This window comes from Tachypleus tridentatus, chromosome 1 (genome assembly GCF_004210375.1).
Source record: "Tachypleus tridentatus isolate NWPU-2018 chromosome 1, ASM421037v1, whole genome shotgun sequence".
Taxonomy (NCBI): domain Eukaryota; kingdom Metazoa; phylum Arthropoda; class Merostomata; order Xiphosura; family Limulidae; genus Tachypleus; species Tachypleus tridentatus.
This window is the reverse complement of record NC_134825.1, coordinates 102,240,784-102,260,070: the sequence shown is the minus strand read 5'-3', so window position 1 is coordinate 102,260,070 and position 19,287 is coordinate 102,240,784. Positions and strand designations below refer to the sequence as shown.

The 19,287-nt window shown below is 31.3% G+C and overlaps 1 protein-coding gene across 4 annotated transcripts in view; it reads right to left on the bottom strand.

Moving 5' to 3' along the window:
• Positions 1 to 4,832: 4,832 nt before the first annotated feature.
• The window catches only part of LOC143257180 (erythroid differentiation-related factor 1), a 70,718-nt gene continuing 56,263 nt past the window's right edge, over positions 4,833 to 19,287 (bottom strand). For all 4 annotated transcript variants that reach the window (XM_076515553.1, XM_076515569.1, XM_076515546.1 and 1 more), the window contains exons 16-21: positions 13,558 to 13,778; positions 12,848 to 13,006; positions 9,431 to 9,583; positions 7,086 to 7,236; positions 5,880 to 6,156; positions 4,833 to 5,518 (exon numbers count right to left, since the gene is read on the bottom strand). In XM_076515553.1, the coding sequence (XP_076371668.1) occupies positions 5,395 to 5,518; positions 5,880 to 6,156; positions 7,086 to 7,236; positions 9,431 to 9,583; positions 12,848 to 13,006; positions 13,558 to 13,778 (1,085 nt within the window). In that variant the 3' untranslated portion in view covers positions 4,833 to 5,394. The remainder of the gene's footprint in view (positions 5,519 to 5,879; positions 6,157 to 7,085; positions 7,237 to 9,430; positions 9,584 to 12,847; positions 13,007 to 13,557; positions 13,779 to 19,287) is intronic.

Sequence of the window (19,287 nt, the reverse complement as noted above, 5' to 3'; positions counted from 1 at the left end):
CAACACTGCTAACTCCTGTTGATAGGGACATTTCCAACACTGCTTGTCCCCCATTGCTAGGGACTCGTATAATTCGGTGAAACTAGTACATAAAGAAAAATAACTATTGTAATATGGTCAAACTAGTAAATAAAGAGTGATAACTGGTATAATCCGGTGAAAACTGGTATAATCCAGTGATAAGTGGTACATAAAAAATGATAACTGGGATGATCCGATGATAACTGGGATGATCTGGTGAAACTAGTACATAAAGAATGATAACTCTTGTAATACGTTCAAACAAGTAAAGTGATAACTGGTATAATCTGGTAATAATCCGGTGATAACTGGTACATAAAGAATTATAACTGGTATGATCTGGTGATAACTGGTATAATCTGGTGAAACTAGTACATAAAGAATGATAACTATTGTGATACGGTCAAACTAGTAAATAAAGAACTATAATTAATATAATCTGGTTCAAGTAGTAAGTAAAGAACGATAAGTGTTACAATACGGTGACACTACTAAATAAAGAATGATAACTGTTATAATCTTGTCCAACCAGTATATAATGAACTATAACAATTATAATCCAGTCAAACTTTATTTATTACTTTTTATTTACTAGTTTGACCGTATTACCATAGTTATCATTCATTATTTATAAGTTTGACTAAATTATAATAATATTCATTCTTTATTTACTCGCTTGACTGGGTTATAACAGTTATCGTTTTCTTTGACTAGTTGGACCAGATTATAACAGTTATAGTTGTTTATTTACTAGTATGACTGGATTGTAATGGTTATAATTCATTATATACTGCTTGGACTAGATTATAAGTTATTCTTTATTTAGTAGTTTCACCGTATTATAACACTTATCGTTCTTCACTTACTACTTGAACCAGATTATATTAACTATGGTTCTTTATTTACCAGTTTGTCTGGATTACAACAGTTTTCATTCTATATTTACCAGTTGGACCAGCTTGTAACAGTTGTCACTCCTTATGTACTAGTTTCACCGGATAATACCAGTTATCACTCCTTATTTACTAGTTTGACTGGATTATAATGATTATACTTCTATATTTACTGGTTGGACTAGATTATAACAGTTATCACTCCTTATTTACTAGTTTGACTGGATTATAATGGTTATACTTCTATATTTACTGGTTGGACTAGATTATAACAGTTATCACTCCTTATTTACTAGTTTGACTGGATTATAATGGTTATACTTCTATATTTACTGGTTGGACTAGATTATAACAGTTATCACTCCTTATTTACTAGTTTGACTGGATTATAATGGTTATACTTCTATATTTACTGGTTGGACTAGATTATAACAGTTATCATTCATTATTTACTAGTTTGACGGGATTATAAAAGTTTTCATTCCTTATTTACTAGTTTCACCAAATTATAAGACTTATCGTTCTTTACTTACTACTTGAACCAGGTTGTAACAGTTGTCACTCCTTATGTACTAGTTTCACCGGATTATACCAGTTATCACTCTTTATTTACTAGTTTGACTGGATTATAATGGTTATACTTCTATATTTACTGGTTGGACTAGATTATAACAGTTATCATTCATTATTTACTAGTTTGACGGGATTATAAAAGTTTTCATTCCTTATTTACTAGTTTCACCAAATTATAAGACTTATCGTTCTTTACTTACTACTTGAACCAGGTTGTAACAGTTGTCACTCCTTATGTACTAGTTTCACCGGATTATACCAGTTATCACTCTTTATTTACTAGTTTGACTGGATTATAATGGTTATACTTCTATATTTACTGGTTGGACTAGATTATAACAGTCATCATTCATTATTTACTAGTTTGACTGGATTACGAAAGTTTTCATTCTTTATTTACTAGTTAGACCAGGTTATAACAGTTATATTTTGAGCACTTGAACACATACTACTAGTGAGGTATCTAATGGATGTTATTTTTCTTTTACATTACGTTAGATTAAAAAGACTCTTCAACAACATTGGATTTATTTTCAAAACTGTTTAAGTGTATTTACATTTTGCCCTATGCATAATGTAAACGTTCTGAATAGAAATAAGACTGAATTAATTTTGTTTGTTTGTTTTTTAATTTCGCGCAAATATACATGAGGGCGATCTGCACTAGTTGTCCTTAATTTAATAGTGTAAGCCAATAAAGAAAGCAGATAGTCATCGCCACCCATGAAGAGGTTTGTAATTCTTAGTGTATTACATTTTTCTTAAATAGTTTGTGGTGTCCATTTTGCAAGTAAACATTTACAAAGCTTGGGAAAGATAATGTGCTTCTTGACCATATCATCATGAGTGTAAAGTTAAACTTAAATTGTTGACAAGTATGAAACATGTTGAAAAGTAGGAATGTAGTATTCTGTGATGACGAGAAAACCCACTTGTAGAGAAATACATATATGTGAAAACAGATTGTATGGGTTGAGAAAATTTGTATTCATATATATATGTAGTATGCGAGTATACACAATGTGTTTATACTGTTTTTTATTTCGAAATAGAAATTTAATTTCTTTCATTTATTCTAAATCTATGCAACTTTCACATAACAAATAGGCCAGAAAATTGACCTCATTGTGACTGCCTTTGCTTCTTCTCTCTAAAGATTATCCTCATCTCTGCAAGGGATGTTGATGTAACATTACGTGTTGTGCAAGATCAGTGACACTAGTGTCTTTCAGTGTTGGATAAGATGATACCTGAAAGCTGAGGCTCTTTCTACGTTGTAAGAGAATCACCAGTTACCTAGTAGCACTAGTGATAAAGAATTACTCTGGCATTTCATATTAATAAGTATTAAGTTTAGATAGACTACACAATCTCAAATGCATTGGTTTATAAGAGGAAAACAAAAGTTAGTCACTTAATGTATCCAAAAGAAACAGATCTTTCAGTTTACTAATACAGTAATACAAGCATGCATAATGTGTTTTGTCTATTGAATGAATATAGACTGTTTTCATTTTGTATCACATATCCTGTCCAGTGTGTTTATTTCTTAGCTTGAACTCAGGTAGTAGTTAATTTTAGATTTTATATGATTTATCCTTTAGATCTTTCCATTATAAAGTGGCTCTACCTTGCATTCTTTTGTAGAAATCAGGTTATCCTCAAAATACTACATTGTGTTATCTACTGGAAAACAAAATCTCGGTTTCCTTTACAAAGAAAACTTGGTATATCAGTCCATACAGTTTTATTAACATTTATTATAAGGTAAATGATAAAGTTGTGGAATTTACCTCTTGAAATTTTAACATGTTTAAGTTGATATTGCTTGTTTACAAGTAAAGTTAGCTTGGTTTTTTTTGGTTTTTTTTCTACCTATCAAGAACAAAACTACTTTGTATTTTGCAGGAGCAGACTTAATTTGACATGTCCCTATAACAGAACACTTTTCATGGCTTGGTGATCAACTCTCCAACTGCACGTCAAATGTAAAACCTTAAACAAAATATGTGAAATACACATAAAAAGAAAAACGTTTTCTTTGCTAAAAAACTATCAGCCTTCAATCCAGTGGGGGATCCTTCCCTAAACCCTACCCCACATCCACAACTCTCCCAGTTCTTAAATGTTTATATCTGATGCCTAACTCCTTCCAAAATCCTAGATTTGTAACTATAAAGGTTGGCTACATGAAGAATAGTTATAATATATTCCATATTAGTGATGGCTAAAGTTTTGTGTGCTGCAGTTTTAAATATTGATTTTTGTAGTTTGACTCTTAACAGAATCAACATATGATAGTTGTGACTGAAGTAAATGTCTACTTCTAGTACAAGATATAGCTATGCTATTTCATTGCAAGCACTAGTTTCATGTTATAAAATCAGACTTAAATTTAGATTAAATGAAAGTAGTTTTGAACTTGCATACAAATAAAACTATCTTATAATGTCCAAGTTCCTGTTAACTATTTGTTATATTACCTCTAGAGAACAAGACCAGTGTAAATATATCATTATATATTAATATTCATAATAGTAAAAATTGTGTTTGGCCTGCACAAAATTTTACTGATATCATTAGGAGCATGATGAAAATTTAGCCAGAAAACTTAATGTCTTTTTAAAGTTAAATCAGCTGAAGATCATAATAAATATTTCTTGTACAAGAATGTTTATTAATTCTTTATGAAGTATAAAAAAAATTAGTGTATTATTTATAAGCACTATATTTATTAATGTACACTTCTAAAAGCTACACAGACAACATACAGTGGACAAGATATCAGAAAACAGCTTTCACGCAAAAAATTTTTCCACCCAAGCCCGTAATAGAATTCCACTAGAATCCAATACCCACTCTGGTTTTGTGTGGTTCTAAATGTAAATATAACTTCTTTTTATCTCTTAAATTAGAGCTATAATTCTATTCAGATCTAACACCTGTTCATATTACACTTCTATTTGTATTAAATAAAAACTATTATGTTTTAGGAACCCAGTTGATTATGTGCAACATCTGTTTACATCACAGTTTAGTTCTATTTAAACTCAACATTTTCTATATATCAAAACTGTGATTCTGTTTAAAACTGTTAAATCAAAGTATTTCAAGTGGAGAAAGGTTAATCTTTAACAAATACTTTTATGGTTTAGTAAAATTTTTCATGTTTAAATTTGTATTTGATAATAGATGTCCATGAAGGAAAGAAAACTGAAAAACAGAACCAAGTAAACACAATTGTGTTAATGATTTCTTAAATCACTATGACTTTAAACTTGCAGATTTTTAGAATTCTCATACTTCACATATGAATATACTAAACTAAGACCATAAAATAACCAGTATAATTTAAGTTCAACTTTTAATATGTTTTGTACAATCTTTGATACAGATACTTAAACTTTTTTCTTTATAACAGGTTGGGTAGTAACTAGTTTCACACAAATACAACTACTTTTGACAATGTTTATAAAATATCTTGAGCACTGTAGTAATGTCAATACACTAAAATTGTAGCTCTTTACCCTTACTATGATCGTGTAACTAACAGAAAACGAGAGAGCTTTACTGCTGCTTACATTTCTATATTGATGTTTTCAGTAGTAAGCTTCATAAACACTCAATGTTTGAACTTGAAATGTTTATGATGAAATACATCCATCTCAATACTGTAATAATTCCATAAAACAATATTATAAATTTACAAAATAGCTAAGTTAAGATCTTAATGTTGACAGTATTTTAATTCCTAGAATAGAAGTTTTGAAACTTATTTTTACATTACAAACTTTTACAAATAATACATTTCTAGAACAATAAAAGACTGCTATAATCTTTCCACTTAGTCATTGTGTGGTATTTTGAAATTCTTCAGAGACACACAGAATCTATCACATCACTGTTACTATTCTTTGGTATTTTGTAATTTGTCCATTACAAACAACAAATAGTCCTGTAAACTCATACTCTTAGGTTGCTGTGTGAAAACAGTCTGCAACTGAGACCACTTCTTCAGAGAGTCTCGGAACCTACAAAAACAGTATTAAGGTATACTAAACAGAACATATCTTAATTTTATACCACTAAATTTTATGTACAATAAAATTAGAGAACTTGGTAACAGTTACTGACTGAAAACATTTGGATTTATACAAAATTATGTTACCAACTTACTTTGTAAACAGTTACTAGACTAAAAACATTTGGAACTACAGAGGAATATTAAAAATTCACTGAACATGCCCTAGCTTTAAACTTGAAATGATTTCAAGTGAGTGACAAGAATAAAACTATAACGTATACATTCTTTTGTTTTATTCACATCAGTAGTTCATTATTATAAAAATATATTTACATAAACATAATAAAAATATTACACAAAATTCTTACTTTAACCCTTTTGAAGAATAAAGTTTCACCATTGACTGCATCACCAGTTTTAATCTTTGATCTAGCAGAGTTAGAAGTTTTTGCATTTCCAATACTTCCTCTTCTGATATGACTGTCTCATTTCCATCTCCTCCATCATCTTGGCCTTTTTCCATTGATTTCAAAAGTTTACAGGTTTTTTGTTCATTGCATAACTTCTTAATAACTGGTTGTGCAGACAGCATGTAATCCAGAATCTGGTGCAATGTTTTTAACCGTGAACTAAATCCAGTCAGATCTATAAGAAAATAGTTTCAAAAACGTATGAAAAATTGTATATACTTCAACAAAAATTGTTTCCAGTGTAAATACATAAACCTGAAATAAAAGCTCTATAACTGATACATTGTAAAATTTTAAAAGCAAATTTTTATAGATTGGAATTTTAATGTATTTTTAACTATTTTCTCTTTTCAGAGTTCATTGTGTTGCATTTTAGATATTTTATGAATAAGTGACCATAAAATCCAGGAAGAGTGATATATTACAATGATAAAAGAAGTAGAATAAAGCTGCAATTCTTAACAGAAGAATAACTCTGAAAGAATGTAGGAGAAATAAGAGTTACCACAACTTTGTATTAACAAGAAAACACTGTCAACTTTTTCTACATATCAAGCAGTTATCTGTTTGTTTGGCAATTTGATATCATATGTTGTTAAAGAACTGGCTGAACCAGTTTTAATGTAACATGGTAAAAAAACTCATTTCGGCCTCTCCCTAAAATAGTTTAAATGCATAAGTTCTCAGGAAAACGGTTCAAGTTCAGCACTCATTTTAATTTTTATGACAAAACTGAAGCCATATAAAAGCCAAACATAGCATTAGCACTTTGTTAAATGCCTGTATTCATTAGATCTGCATTGTGATTGATACACACATATAATACTGACACACCACACCCATAAAACCAACAAAATAAATGCTAAATAATGCCAGAGTCAACTTCCTAGTACTTGCTGTAACAAATCTAAATCATGTCTCAACATTCTGGTTTTGACCAACTTTAAAAATATTAAAATTTTGATGTCATATATTCAATAATACAACTGAAATTATAGTTTTTAACCTAAATATAGTATCAGCAAAATTGTGTGAAATAAGTAATTATAACAGCAGAAAGTATAACTTTATACAGTGTATATTACACTTAGAAGTTATATTCACTTTGAAGATGGTGTTCCCACAGTCCAACTCTCTCCAATGTAACTTGCAAGAATTCAGTCAAGTTTTCCAAATCTTGAAATCCATCAAGAGATTTTGAATAGTATGAGTCAGCTAACAATCTCAGCTGTTTTCTTCTGAGGTCTTCTGTACTCTGCAAAATATATTCTTCATTCATAATATATACTTGTATCACTTATACATTAAAAGTTAATTTTAGGGATGAGACAAATATTCAGTCCCCTTAGATATTGATTTTATGATGTGGATAATGAGATATTTTCATCAACAGATTACTTCACAAACTTATGTAGGTGTGAGACTACTTGCACATGCATCACATATGTATTGGTTTACTTAGCCCACTCATACCTTCTGCTAAGTTCTAAATATAGTACCACTATCCTTGGTATTAAAAACAAGGGCTCTAGTAGTTGTAGTTTCTAAATTTTCATATACAAAAGGCTTGGAATCATTACTAAAAAAAATATATATAAATTTTGTGAAGATACACATACAGCATTAAAAGTATAGTGCAAATATGTATATGAACTCATATTTTATACTGAGCCTGTCACAAAAGGGTTAAAGGACCTGCAGTGACTACTCTATCATATGACACTACAACTTTATGCTGCAGTCAAGTGATAGCTCATGCCTATGTATATCAGATATCAGAAATTCAACCAAATATACTATTTATCCATCCCTAACTATCACTTCCTCATTCTTCACCAAGGGTTTTTACTATGAGCAGACACAACTATCACTCCCCCCATCTCCATTTCAAGAGCTTTCACTGTGAACATCTGTCATTCTCCACCATGAGGTTTGAGAAATATGACTGATTCATTTTCTCAACACAAGAGGTTTTCCTTTTCAAAAACTGTGCCATTAAAACAGATACAAAATTGTTTCCAATCATGCAAAATTAAAAAACATAAGAAATGCAACAGAAAAAGAGTATTTTACAATATTTGAAATAAACTTAATATTCAAGTTTACTACTAAAGAAGCAAATTAATGAAAATTAGCTACAAGCAGTTATTTTTCTGTTTATACAAAAGTAGATAATACCAATATTTCTGACCTTGAGTGTGCTGTAGAAAAACTGGAACTGTTCTCAATCATGTAGATATTACGTGTTTTGTGGCTTCAGAGATTAAAAATTGTTTAAAGAAAGTGTCAAACATGATTTTTTCATCAATTTTAAAAAGCTCAAAGATTAGACACATAAACCCCTCTCATTTTTGGTAGGTCACTAGATACCTACTTGAGGACTGGAGTGTTAGTTATGTTAATTGTAATTCTTAACTGGGTGAAAAAGATACCTCAGAAATTATAAACCAATCAGTTTTACTTCTGTATGGGAAAAATTCTGCATTATGCCAAATGAAACTTGCATAAAATCATTTAGTGTAGCATGAGATTATAATTAAAAGCTATGATCAATCCACTAAAGATAAATCTTATATTACTAATTACTTGACTTTTTGTTGTCCTTATCAGTTATTTTAGCTTGTATGGATTTAGATTTTTGAAAATTTCTGACAGTGTACCTAAAATGTTACTTAAGACAACCACACTGGTAGGGAGTTTGTGAATGACTAGTTTTCATTGTATTCTAAAGTGGTTTCATGAAAGAAAACAAAAGATTGTTATTAACATAGTCCACTCACACTGGACTATTGGTTACAAGCAGACTCTTGTTACTTTTCCTTATTTACTTTAGTGTTATTAATGTGAACATAATTAATAGATTAAAAATGTAGGTTGATGATATTTAATTCTTAGTATTTAGGTAGTATAGAATGAATTGGAACAATTTGCAAATTTGACAAATTTTTAAAAAAGGTATTTTATAAAAGCAGGTGAAAGTTATTATTTGGGTTATTATAATGAGTACCAAGTAGATGTAAATAAATTTCAAAGAATGACTGTACAAAATGGTTTTGGTACAGTGACAAATAAATCACTCAAGTCATGGATGCAGTGCTCTATTGCTAAAGGTTAAGCTGAAAGCATTTTGGGGTGTAGTTATTGCCATACTGATGTACATGATGCCACAATAACAATGAATTTGTCAATTGGTTAGTTAGTCTTCATTTGGACTACTGTGATCAGTTTCAACTTCCATATCTAAGAAAGGATATTGATTCCTACTTTTTTCAAAGCTTGATACAGTATCAAAATTAACAGAATTTCTAAAAATACAAACAAAAAAAAAAAAAAAAAAGGATCTTTAATGGCTTTTAAGAACTGTTATACCAGGAGACTACATAAAATGATTTCTACAAATGGTGTAACACAAAAAATGGTTTGGTTATTTTAGAAAAAGAGTAACTTACACAATTTCTATAAGAATTGTGATAGAGAGATGCTAATCTGTGGTTTATAGATGCAACCCTATACTGGTATAGAGGCTGCTGGGCTGCAGGGGTGTTGCTCATTTCACACAACTTTAAGCACATCATCATAAGATTTACAACTTCTTCTTCAACCTATGGATCAGGTAACAAGTTATGTATGGTAAATTCACTCAGTTTCAATCTTTACAGTACATATTAACCAAAGTTTAATGCATTTGTCATTAACTTCCAGGGAAATCACTGAAGCAGAGTTTTGTGATAAAACTTGTAATAGTACACCACATGATTTTGTTACAACCAGATACAAGTCCATTAGAATATTGTCAGAAGTTAAACACCAAAAGTATCTAATTCTAATTTTTTTACTGTTTGTTTAATATTTGATTTAAAATGCTTGATTATAAGATACAAAGAAGAAATATTTACAAAAGTCTGCTTCACAAAGCTTTTAAGCCTAACTAATGTGTAAATGTGGCTTTCTGTTGCTCTATACCAATTTAATACAACCAAATATTGTTCTTGTGTCTTTTTACAAAGTTGGTCATACCTTATTAATGGATACAGTCTGTCAACTTTAACAGAAATCGATACATCCTCTGAGCATATATAAAATAATACAAAAACTTAGATTAACTGCCAATTAAAACATTCTGGTAAGTAATATTCTTAGTAGATAAACTGAAAAAGAACAAAACATTTTTTGGGATTTTAATAAATGCTTAAACTAATTTCTTAGTAAACTACACAACTTAAGTTTACCATCTCAAGTGAATGCTGAGAGTAGTTAATGCAGAAATCATTCCTAATAAAGGCAGTATGTCAACTTCCTCAAGAGAGCTTATATGCCACTCATGATATTCAGAAGCATTTCTATGACAAAAAGGCTCCAAGATGAACTCACTGTACAATGGAAGATACATTTTGGAGCACAGGAAGTACTTGACAGAATGTACTACCAACTAAAAGTGAACAGGATGATTAAGGACTACCATGCCAATCTATTAAAGAGGTACTTCAAAAGGGAAGACTATGGGTGCAGCAACTGATGAACAAGTGGGCATGAAATATGTGGTTTTCATAAAAGCAGAATCTGAAAACAATGAATTTGACTTCCTTACAAAAGATAAAGACCTACTCAGCCTGAGAGGACATGAGACATTCTAAGATAAGTTATCGATGAAATAAGAATAATCTTTGTATTGTAACAGATTTACTATTCTATAGTTATTTCAATATGTATTTTTGTTTCAATTTAATACATATTTAGAAATGCAGGTAACTTATATTGTTATTTATTTATATATATGTATGTATGTATTGTGAGAGTTCCACCTCTTCTCTTAATTTGTAGAAGATTCTCAAGCATAAGAATCAACAATGTACAATGTGTGCATGTAAAATACTAGTGATTGCCAGTATTATTACCAACTGATCTTTCTAGAACCTTGTTTTAAAGTTTATAAATTGCAACACATAAAGAGACAATGATATACTGTTATTGATTTAGTACAGTCACAACACTATTAACCTCATGAGCTATAACTGTGATAAATGCTCATTAATTGAAAAAATAGATATTTGACCAAGGACATTATATATTATTGTTAGTGAAAGATTTGTATGTGCTTCAAGCTAGCTAGCCATCAAGAGAAGTATACCTGTATATCAACATAGACTTAGTTCTCTCTCTGTGAACTGTCAAAACAATTGTTCCAGATCAGATTGAAGACTATAGTTTATAAAACTTTTCTATTAAAATATTATTTGTAATAATCATTATTATAAGTTCTGTTGTTGTTAGCATATTCAAATATATTTGTGTTAAGAAAATTGTATATATCAATATTGTTGGCAAATATTATAAAAATTTGAAACAGACATACACTTAACTTTAAATTGAAATTAAACATTTTGGGTGTTTGAAATCATGATGTGTTAACATACGTAACATAATAAATTGGAGACTCATTTGAGGTAGATTATAAGTAACAGTATATAGTGACAAAAAAAACATTATAAATATTTCTTTTGAAGAGGGATGTGTGTCTCAATTTAAGACTGTTTATTATAGCTATTATTTATTTTATTTTGTGAATAAGTATTTTATGATCATTTAAATTTTTTTTATTATAAATATTATAAGAGTGAAAAGCAAATGTTTATTGCAAGTTATGTTCGTAATTCACTGATATTGATAACAAAGTTCAGATAATTTGTAATAAACATCAAAATAGTATGAGATGAGCAGAAAACAGCAGACAGACAAAGACAACAGAAGAGAATAAAGTGACTGTGAAGACACATTTGGCCTGAGGTTGTCTTTGGTAGAAGTGATAGGCCTAATGATTAATATAGGCCTAACTAATATGTTAGGGTAAGACTAACAGTGGAAAATGAGAATAATAATAATTTATTCTACTAAAGCATGGATTTAAAGCAACTGAACCTGTGAGAGAATTTGACAAAAGGAACAGAGGATACTTTTAAGAAAGAAAACCAAACAATTACTGGAAAAAGCAATATATGACTGTGGTAACTCATGCCACATTGCAAGTGAATTATAGACAGAAGACTAGTGTGGTAAAAATAAGGAAAGGCAGTCTGGCTTGTCAACTGAAGTTGTACAGCAACTTAATAGGCCTCAGTGGATTGGACCTTTTATCAGAAGATAACCATACAGTGTTTACAATATCCCTATGATCATTGTTGTTACTGAATTTGGTGGTAAATATGTTAAAATAGTTTGATATATATAGATTATTTAGAAAACAAGTGTGGTGCATACTACAGAATTTATTGCCGACAAGTCGCAGACACCTACTGTAGAAGAGTCCTAAGCCCAACAACACAATATATATTTACACTATAAAGAATTAAAAGCCTTTTAACTGACAACTGAAGAATACAACCTTAACATCAGACAATAAGGTATTTCAGTGAAAGAAGAAAGGCTTTCTTCAACTTGACCAGCTAACCCACTCAAGCTGCCTCTTGAAGAAACAACTGGGTGTGTTTGTGAGATGCCTGACACTTGTTTATGTACTGGTGAAACTACAGACCATGTGATTTAATAAATCATGCAAAGTTCCTGACCAACTGACAAAATGCATAGAGTACAGACACCAAACCAAATAGCAAAGCATGGAATAATAAAAAACCATTGTGAACAAAATGAAGGTAATATCTCAATGCTGAGAAAAAGAGGGATGTCCATTTTCATCATCCGAAGACCCAGAGTAAAGGCTCAGCAACAGTTGAGGAAAAACTTCAAGGTGAAATAAGAAAGGTCAAAAATAAGATGAGTCAGTAAACATCTACAATAGGACTCCAGTCACTTTAACAATTTTTTTTAAAGCATACTTAAAATATCACTATTTGAAAACAAATACCACCCACTTTTTCTTGAGCGTGGAGAGACAAAGGTGCATAATCTTGAAGAAGACATGCAAAAGAAAAATAAGCAGTTGATAATTCCCAGCAAACTGTATCCCAAACTTGTTGATACTGGTCCCGAGATCCTAAAACATCTAAAGATTTCTTGTAGTATTTTATGGCCTGAAAAAATACACAATAAAAAAAAGAATTGGATATATATAAATAATTAACCAATTGGTTTTAGAACATTATAAATATGAACTCTTTACTTATTAATTATTATCAAGAGAAAAATATTTATACGTGGTGTAGAATTTTAGACACATATATAATTTTTCTACAATCCAAATACCCTGACTTATTGTTATGCATCCTTCTTTACTTCACTCATTTTTAAAATTTCAAATAACGTTTCAAATATTCTAATTTAAAACAGTTAAGTATGACTTTGGACAAATAATTTAACACAAAACAATTAACCTGCTAAAAATAACTTTCACTGAAATTTAAGGTTATTTGTAGCATAGTTCTAGCCATGGCGTAATGCAATTTTTATATACTTTGCAAAATAAGGATAGAAAATTTGTTGTTTAAATGAAAAAAAAGATTTACACAAAGCAACTTTTAATCAGAATACCCAACTATAAGAGACCTCAAGAATTAATTTTAATTTAACTACTCAAAAATTCTTAACTTCACAGCAGTTATTTTTCAATAGTAAAACCATCTACCATTTTATGGTAATACTGTTCTTGCAGGGAAACCTCTTTTCGTCCACCACCATTGTCATAAGGAGCCTGTACATGTGCATTAAGTCTCATTAAACGACCAGTGTTTGAGTTCAGTAAAGCAATGTTTTGAATATCATTAACAGATTCAAAAGCTGTTATGCCTTGCTGCAAAAACTTGAAACTTTTATCGAAAAGTTCCTCAATATTTTCAAAAGTATGACCTGCAAAACACCATGTTTTTATTTTTTATTATACTAGTTTTAATACCTACAAAATTATCATAATTAAATGTAATTTCTTTTTAATTAGATAGGAAACAAAGTTATTTAATTTTTTTAACTACAGCTAATCATAATTATTATTATAAATTTGTGATTAATTATATTTTCTCACCTAGAGAAATTTTAATAACTCTGAAAAACAAAATATTTTGTATTGGTGATCTTTAGAAAATTAACAATATTATGTTATATATATTAAATTGTATATGAAAATAATGAATGGAACATTTTTGTATTACACACTACATGACAATAATAGAATATAATATAATGGTGAACAGGATGACAGCAGCAACAATGACCATTTGACATGTGTATGATCAGTAAACAAACATTTAATACTTGGATGTTTCAGAATATACATATTCCATTTCCAGCAAGATATAATGAACATGGTAAATTACTAGGTACTTACATTTTATAAAATGTAAAAAATTTATAAAAGTAATTAAACACAAAATAATAAAATATATAAAAAAATATATCAAGAGTCAAATAAACAAGGAACAGAATATTGCAATGATATCATAAGAGTTTATTACAAACTCAATTGGAGTAAAGTTGTGTTATTACTTAAATTTGGGAGTTAATTTAAAACAAATATTCTTGAATTTTACCTTTACTATCTGATGATCCAGAAGAGATTACTTTAAAAAATTCATAATTAAAACAGAGTGGTCAGTGTTTTCACTGTGCGAGAATTGTAAAGTCTGGAGAATTTGATAATTTTTTCCAGTTCTGCTTGATACTCTCATATGTTTGTAGGCTCGCAGGTTTAACTGCCATATTGTTTAGCCAATGTAAGTCACATTACAACCTCTACATGTGTATTTATGTATTATCCTGAAATGCAGCACAAGGGTAGGTAACAGGTCCATAGATTGGAATAACATTTGTAATTTGGATGGTGATTTAAATGTCATTTCTAGTTGAACTTGTTGATAAAACATTTTATTTATTTATAAAATGTGTGATTTCAGTATGAAATTTTGCTTACCCAAAAAGGAATGATCAGTCTTTAGGGGTATTTATCAATAGCATATGTTTTGTTTGGGGGTTCAAATTTTTGAGTAAGATTTGGTTGGTTGGTTTGGTGTTCTATGGTGCAAAGCAACTAGGCTATCTGCACCAAAATCCAGTAAAAAGTTAAAATTAAAGTAAAATTGTTAAAATTCATAAAAGGAAATTAAGGTAAAACAAAACAAAAAGTTTAATTTTTGAATTAAAAATATAAATATAATGAAATCCAATTTTTACATCTAGTCGAAAGTAGTAAGAGAAAACAGTAATACAAGTTGTAAAGGACTTTCTGTAGCATAACTAATTATCATAACTCACCAGAAAGACTAACAGGTAAGTTCAAATATATATGCAAAAACAGCTCGTTTGGGTTGAGAAAATATTTTATGTAGAAGAGCGAACAACGTTTCGACCTTCTTCAGTCATCGTCAGGTTCACAAAGAAAGAAAAAGGTAACTGACAGGAAGCTGACCACATGTTTAAAAGGGGTTGTGTAACTGAGTGTCAGAATGTAGAGGGCAGTGTTAGATGTTTGAATATATAATTTTATTTTATTATATTTAATATAGGTATAAAGGCGCTCCTTTATATTGGTTTATTTTGGGTTTAAGTTGTTGTATAAGTAAGGCTTCTTTAATTTTGCGTTTATGTTTCTTTAGTTAGTATTTGAGTGTTTTCTATGGTTATGTTGTGTTTGACTTGCAGTGTTTGAAAACGTGTAAAGGTGACTTTTTATGTTCTTTGAATCTGGTTTCCATTTTTCTATTTGTTTCTCCAATATAGAAGTCATGGCAGTTATCACATTGTATTTTACAAATAATGTTGGTGTGGTGTTTGTCAGTGTAGTTTTTACATAGTATAGACCTCAGTTTTGTGCCTGGTTTTTGAATAAATTTGGTATTAACTGAAATGTCATATTTTGTTACTAGTTTTTGCCAAATGTTGGTTATTTGTCTGCTGATGTCGGGAATATATGGTGTGCAGCAGTATATGGTTTCGTAATTTTTTGATTCGCGAGATCTATTTACTTTCGTTGGTTGATTTTTCTTTTTGTCTAGGTGTATGCGTATAATGTTTTCTATGGTTTGTGGAGGAAACTTGTTGATGTTGATGAAGTATTGTTTTATTTTGTCTAATTCATCATTGATTTTATCTGGTGAGCATAGTTTTATGGCTGTATTTATTTGGTTTCTTATTATGTTGAGTTTTTGTTTTGTTTCATGTGCTGAGTCCCAAGGAATATATAGTCCAGTATGGGTGATTTTTCGGTGGATTTCCATTTTAAATTGCGTGTCGGTTCTTGTAATTTTGAGGTTAAGAAATGATATTTGATTGCTTTCTTCCTGTTCACATGTGAAGTTAATGTTGGGATGTATAGAGTTAATGTGATTGAAAAAATTAAGTGTGTGTTCTGTAGATCTGAATCCTGCAACCGTGTCATCTACACATCTGTACCAGTATAGTGGTGGATGTAATGCTGTGTTAATTGCTTGTGTTTCAACTTGTGTCATAAAAATATTGGCTAGAACTGGTGATACTGGGTTGCCCATGCTTAGGCCATTTGTTTGTATATAGTTGTGGTTGTTGAACATGAAGTTTGTCTTTATCGTGGTGAATTCTATGAGGGTTGCTAATTGGTTGCTGGGAATGTCTATAGTTGGGTTAGGGTCTCGGAGATAGAGTTCTAAGGCTATCTTGCAGGCTTCAGTAGTTGGAACTTCTGTAAAGAGGTAAGTTCAAAAATCAGCATTAGTCACCTGAAGTTGGCCTTTCCAGTCCTGGTTGAGTTATTTGATATTATGGCCATTTTAAGAAAGTAATACAAGTTTTAAAAGATTTATAGCAAAATGTTAATTATTATAACAAACCAGGATGAATAACAGGTACTTCAAACAGCAGCATTACACACCTGAAGTTGACCTTTCCAGTCCTGGTTTCAAGTTATTTGACATTACTATCATTTTCTAATTTCAAATCGACCTAGATGTACTTTGATTCTTAAAAGGGAATCACATTAAAAAGGGTCTAATGTATAAATTAAAAAACTCAAATAACATTAAAAGATTAATGGCCTTTAAAAAAAATAAACATTTCCAAGGTGGACAGTGTCACCATCACCAATAACACCATCTGATGTTACGGATAATCCTTGGGACAGAACATGTTTAAAATGGTGATGTCGTTGAGAGTCATAACGACGGCAAGAAAGTAAAATGTAGCTTATTGTGACCTGAGTGTTACACAGACAACTAATTGGTGCATCAGTTCCAGATAAAATAAAACGATGAGTTAAAAAACTGTGACCAATGTGTAGTCTAGTTACAACATATTCTTTCCGATCCTTATGAAAGCAAGACAGTCAAAATCCAATATAGGGTTTTATTTGGAAAAACTTGTTCTCACATTGTTCATTCCAAGTCGACTGCCAACTGGCACAGAGCAGAGCCCTGAATACAGAACCATAGTCCATGTATGGAACAGGCACAGCAGTGACAGTGCCAAAGCAGATAGATTTAGCTGAGGTGTCAGTGAGCTCATTCCCATGAATACCAACAAGGCCCAGTGTCCAGAAAACCTGCATAGAAGTAGATGTTAAAGATAACTGGGCCAGTCGGTTTTGAATATCTGCGAGAACAGGGTGTGAACTAATATGAAGCAATTCCAGGGCCAGTAGAGAACTAAGAGAGTCAGTATAAATTGTGCAATTTGAGTACTGCTCAGCTTCTATGTGATCCAGAGCAAGAGAAATGGCATACAGATCAGCAAAGAACACGGAAGATGTAGACGGGATTCTGCGCACAACCACTAAACCACAATAAACCATAGCAGAACTCACACAATCACCTGATTTTGAACCATCTGTATAAATAGGAATGGAAGGATCGTTCTAAAGATGTTCAGCAAATAACAGACAGTATTTCCAATCAGGAGTATCTGCTTATCTCAGATGACTTAAAGATAGGTCACATTTGGGGACTGTAAGAACCCATGATGAGATGGGTTGACCAGTAGATACAGCAATTTTATCCAAGGACAGAACCAACTCATTCAACTGCACCTGGATACGAAGGCCAAAAGGAGCAATGGCAGATCATCTATTCTCAGAAAGTATGGCCCACTGAGGAAGGAAAACACAACCCTAGGTGGGATGCTTTGGTAAGGAACAAAGTTTCGAAGCATATAGTGAAGACAGCTGCAACAGCAGAGGTGCAAAGAAGGTTCATGAGACCATATGTATAAGCTCTGAACTGGGGAAGTGCAGAAAGTCCCAGTGCAGAGCCAAAGTCCTTGATGAAGAATAGAGTCCAGCATCTTTAAAGCCAATGGTCTACCAGAGCCAAAGACCAGTGATCCATAGTCAAGTTTCGATTGAGTAAGAGCACGATATATCTTTAGCATAGAACATTGATCTTCTCCCCAAATGGTGGAAGAGAGTACATGGAGGATGTTCAGTGCTCTCGTACATTTGACCCATAGCTAATTGGTGTGTGGTATAAAGGTCAGCTTAAGGTCAAAGATAAGCCCCAAGAACTTTGTATCGGTGAAGTTGTGCTACTTGTGGTCCCTGAAACAGAGTTCAGGATCAGGGTGAATACCCCATTGGTGGCAAAAGTGCATGCAAACAGTTTTAGAGAGAGAGAGAAGTTAAAGCCATCTGCTGTGGTCCACTTCAGTAAACGATTGAGAGCAGTCTGTCGCTGCCACTCAATGTACCTAATGTTTGACGACTGACATGAGATGTGAAAGTCGTTGACAGAGATCCTGTTTGCAATAGTAAGAGGGAGTTGTTCAGTGATGACAATAATCTTTATGCTGAAAAGTGTGACACTAAAAACATAGCCCTGAGGGACTTCAAGTTCCTGTAGAAAAAACGGGAAGTGTCGAACTTGTGCAAACTTGGAATCACTTGTCAATTAAAAAAACTTTAATAAAAATGCAACCCATATAAATGGAGGTTTCACAAAATGCCATACTTGCATGTTGTATTATAAGCCTTCTCAGTGTCAAGGAATATTGATACAAGATGTTGTCATTTAAGAAAGGCTTCTGTGATTGATGTTTCAAGTCGAATCAGGTGGTCCATGGTGGAGAACCCACACAGGGTGGGTGAAAGGAGGAAAGATAAGCATTAACCATCATCTTTAAAGTCATACAAAGACAGCTCAAAGCAACTGGACAGTAGTTTCAAGGAATCTTGAGATCCTTCCTAGGCTTAGAGAAAGGTAGGACAATAGCCTGGCACCAAGCATCAGGAAAAACATTCTCCTTCCAGATCCAGTTACAAACAAACAGAAGAATAGCAAGAGAAGCAGAAGATAGATGCACAGCATTTTGCAATGTACTGCCAGACAATTGAGGGGCCAATTTGAGTTCCACCAGTGTGAAGGAAAGATTATAGTCACAGAGACAATCAGATTAAAGAGAAAGA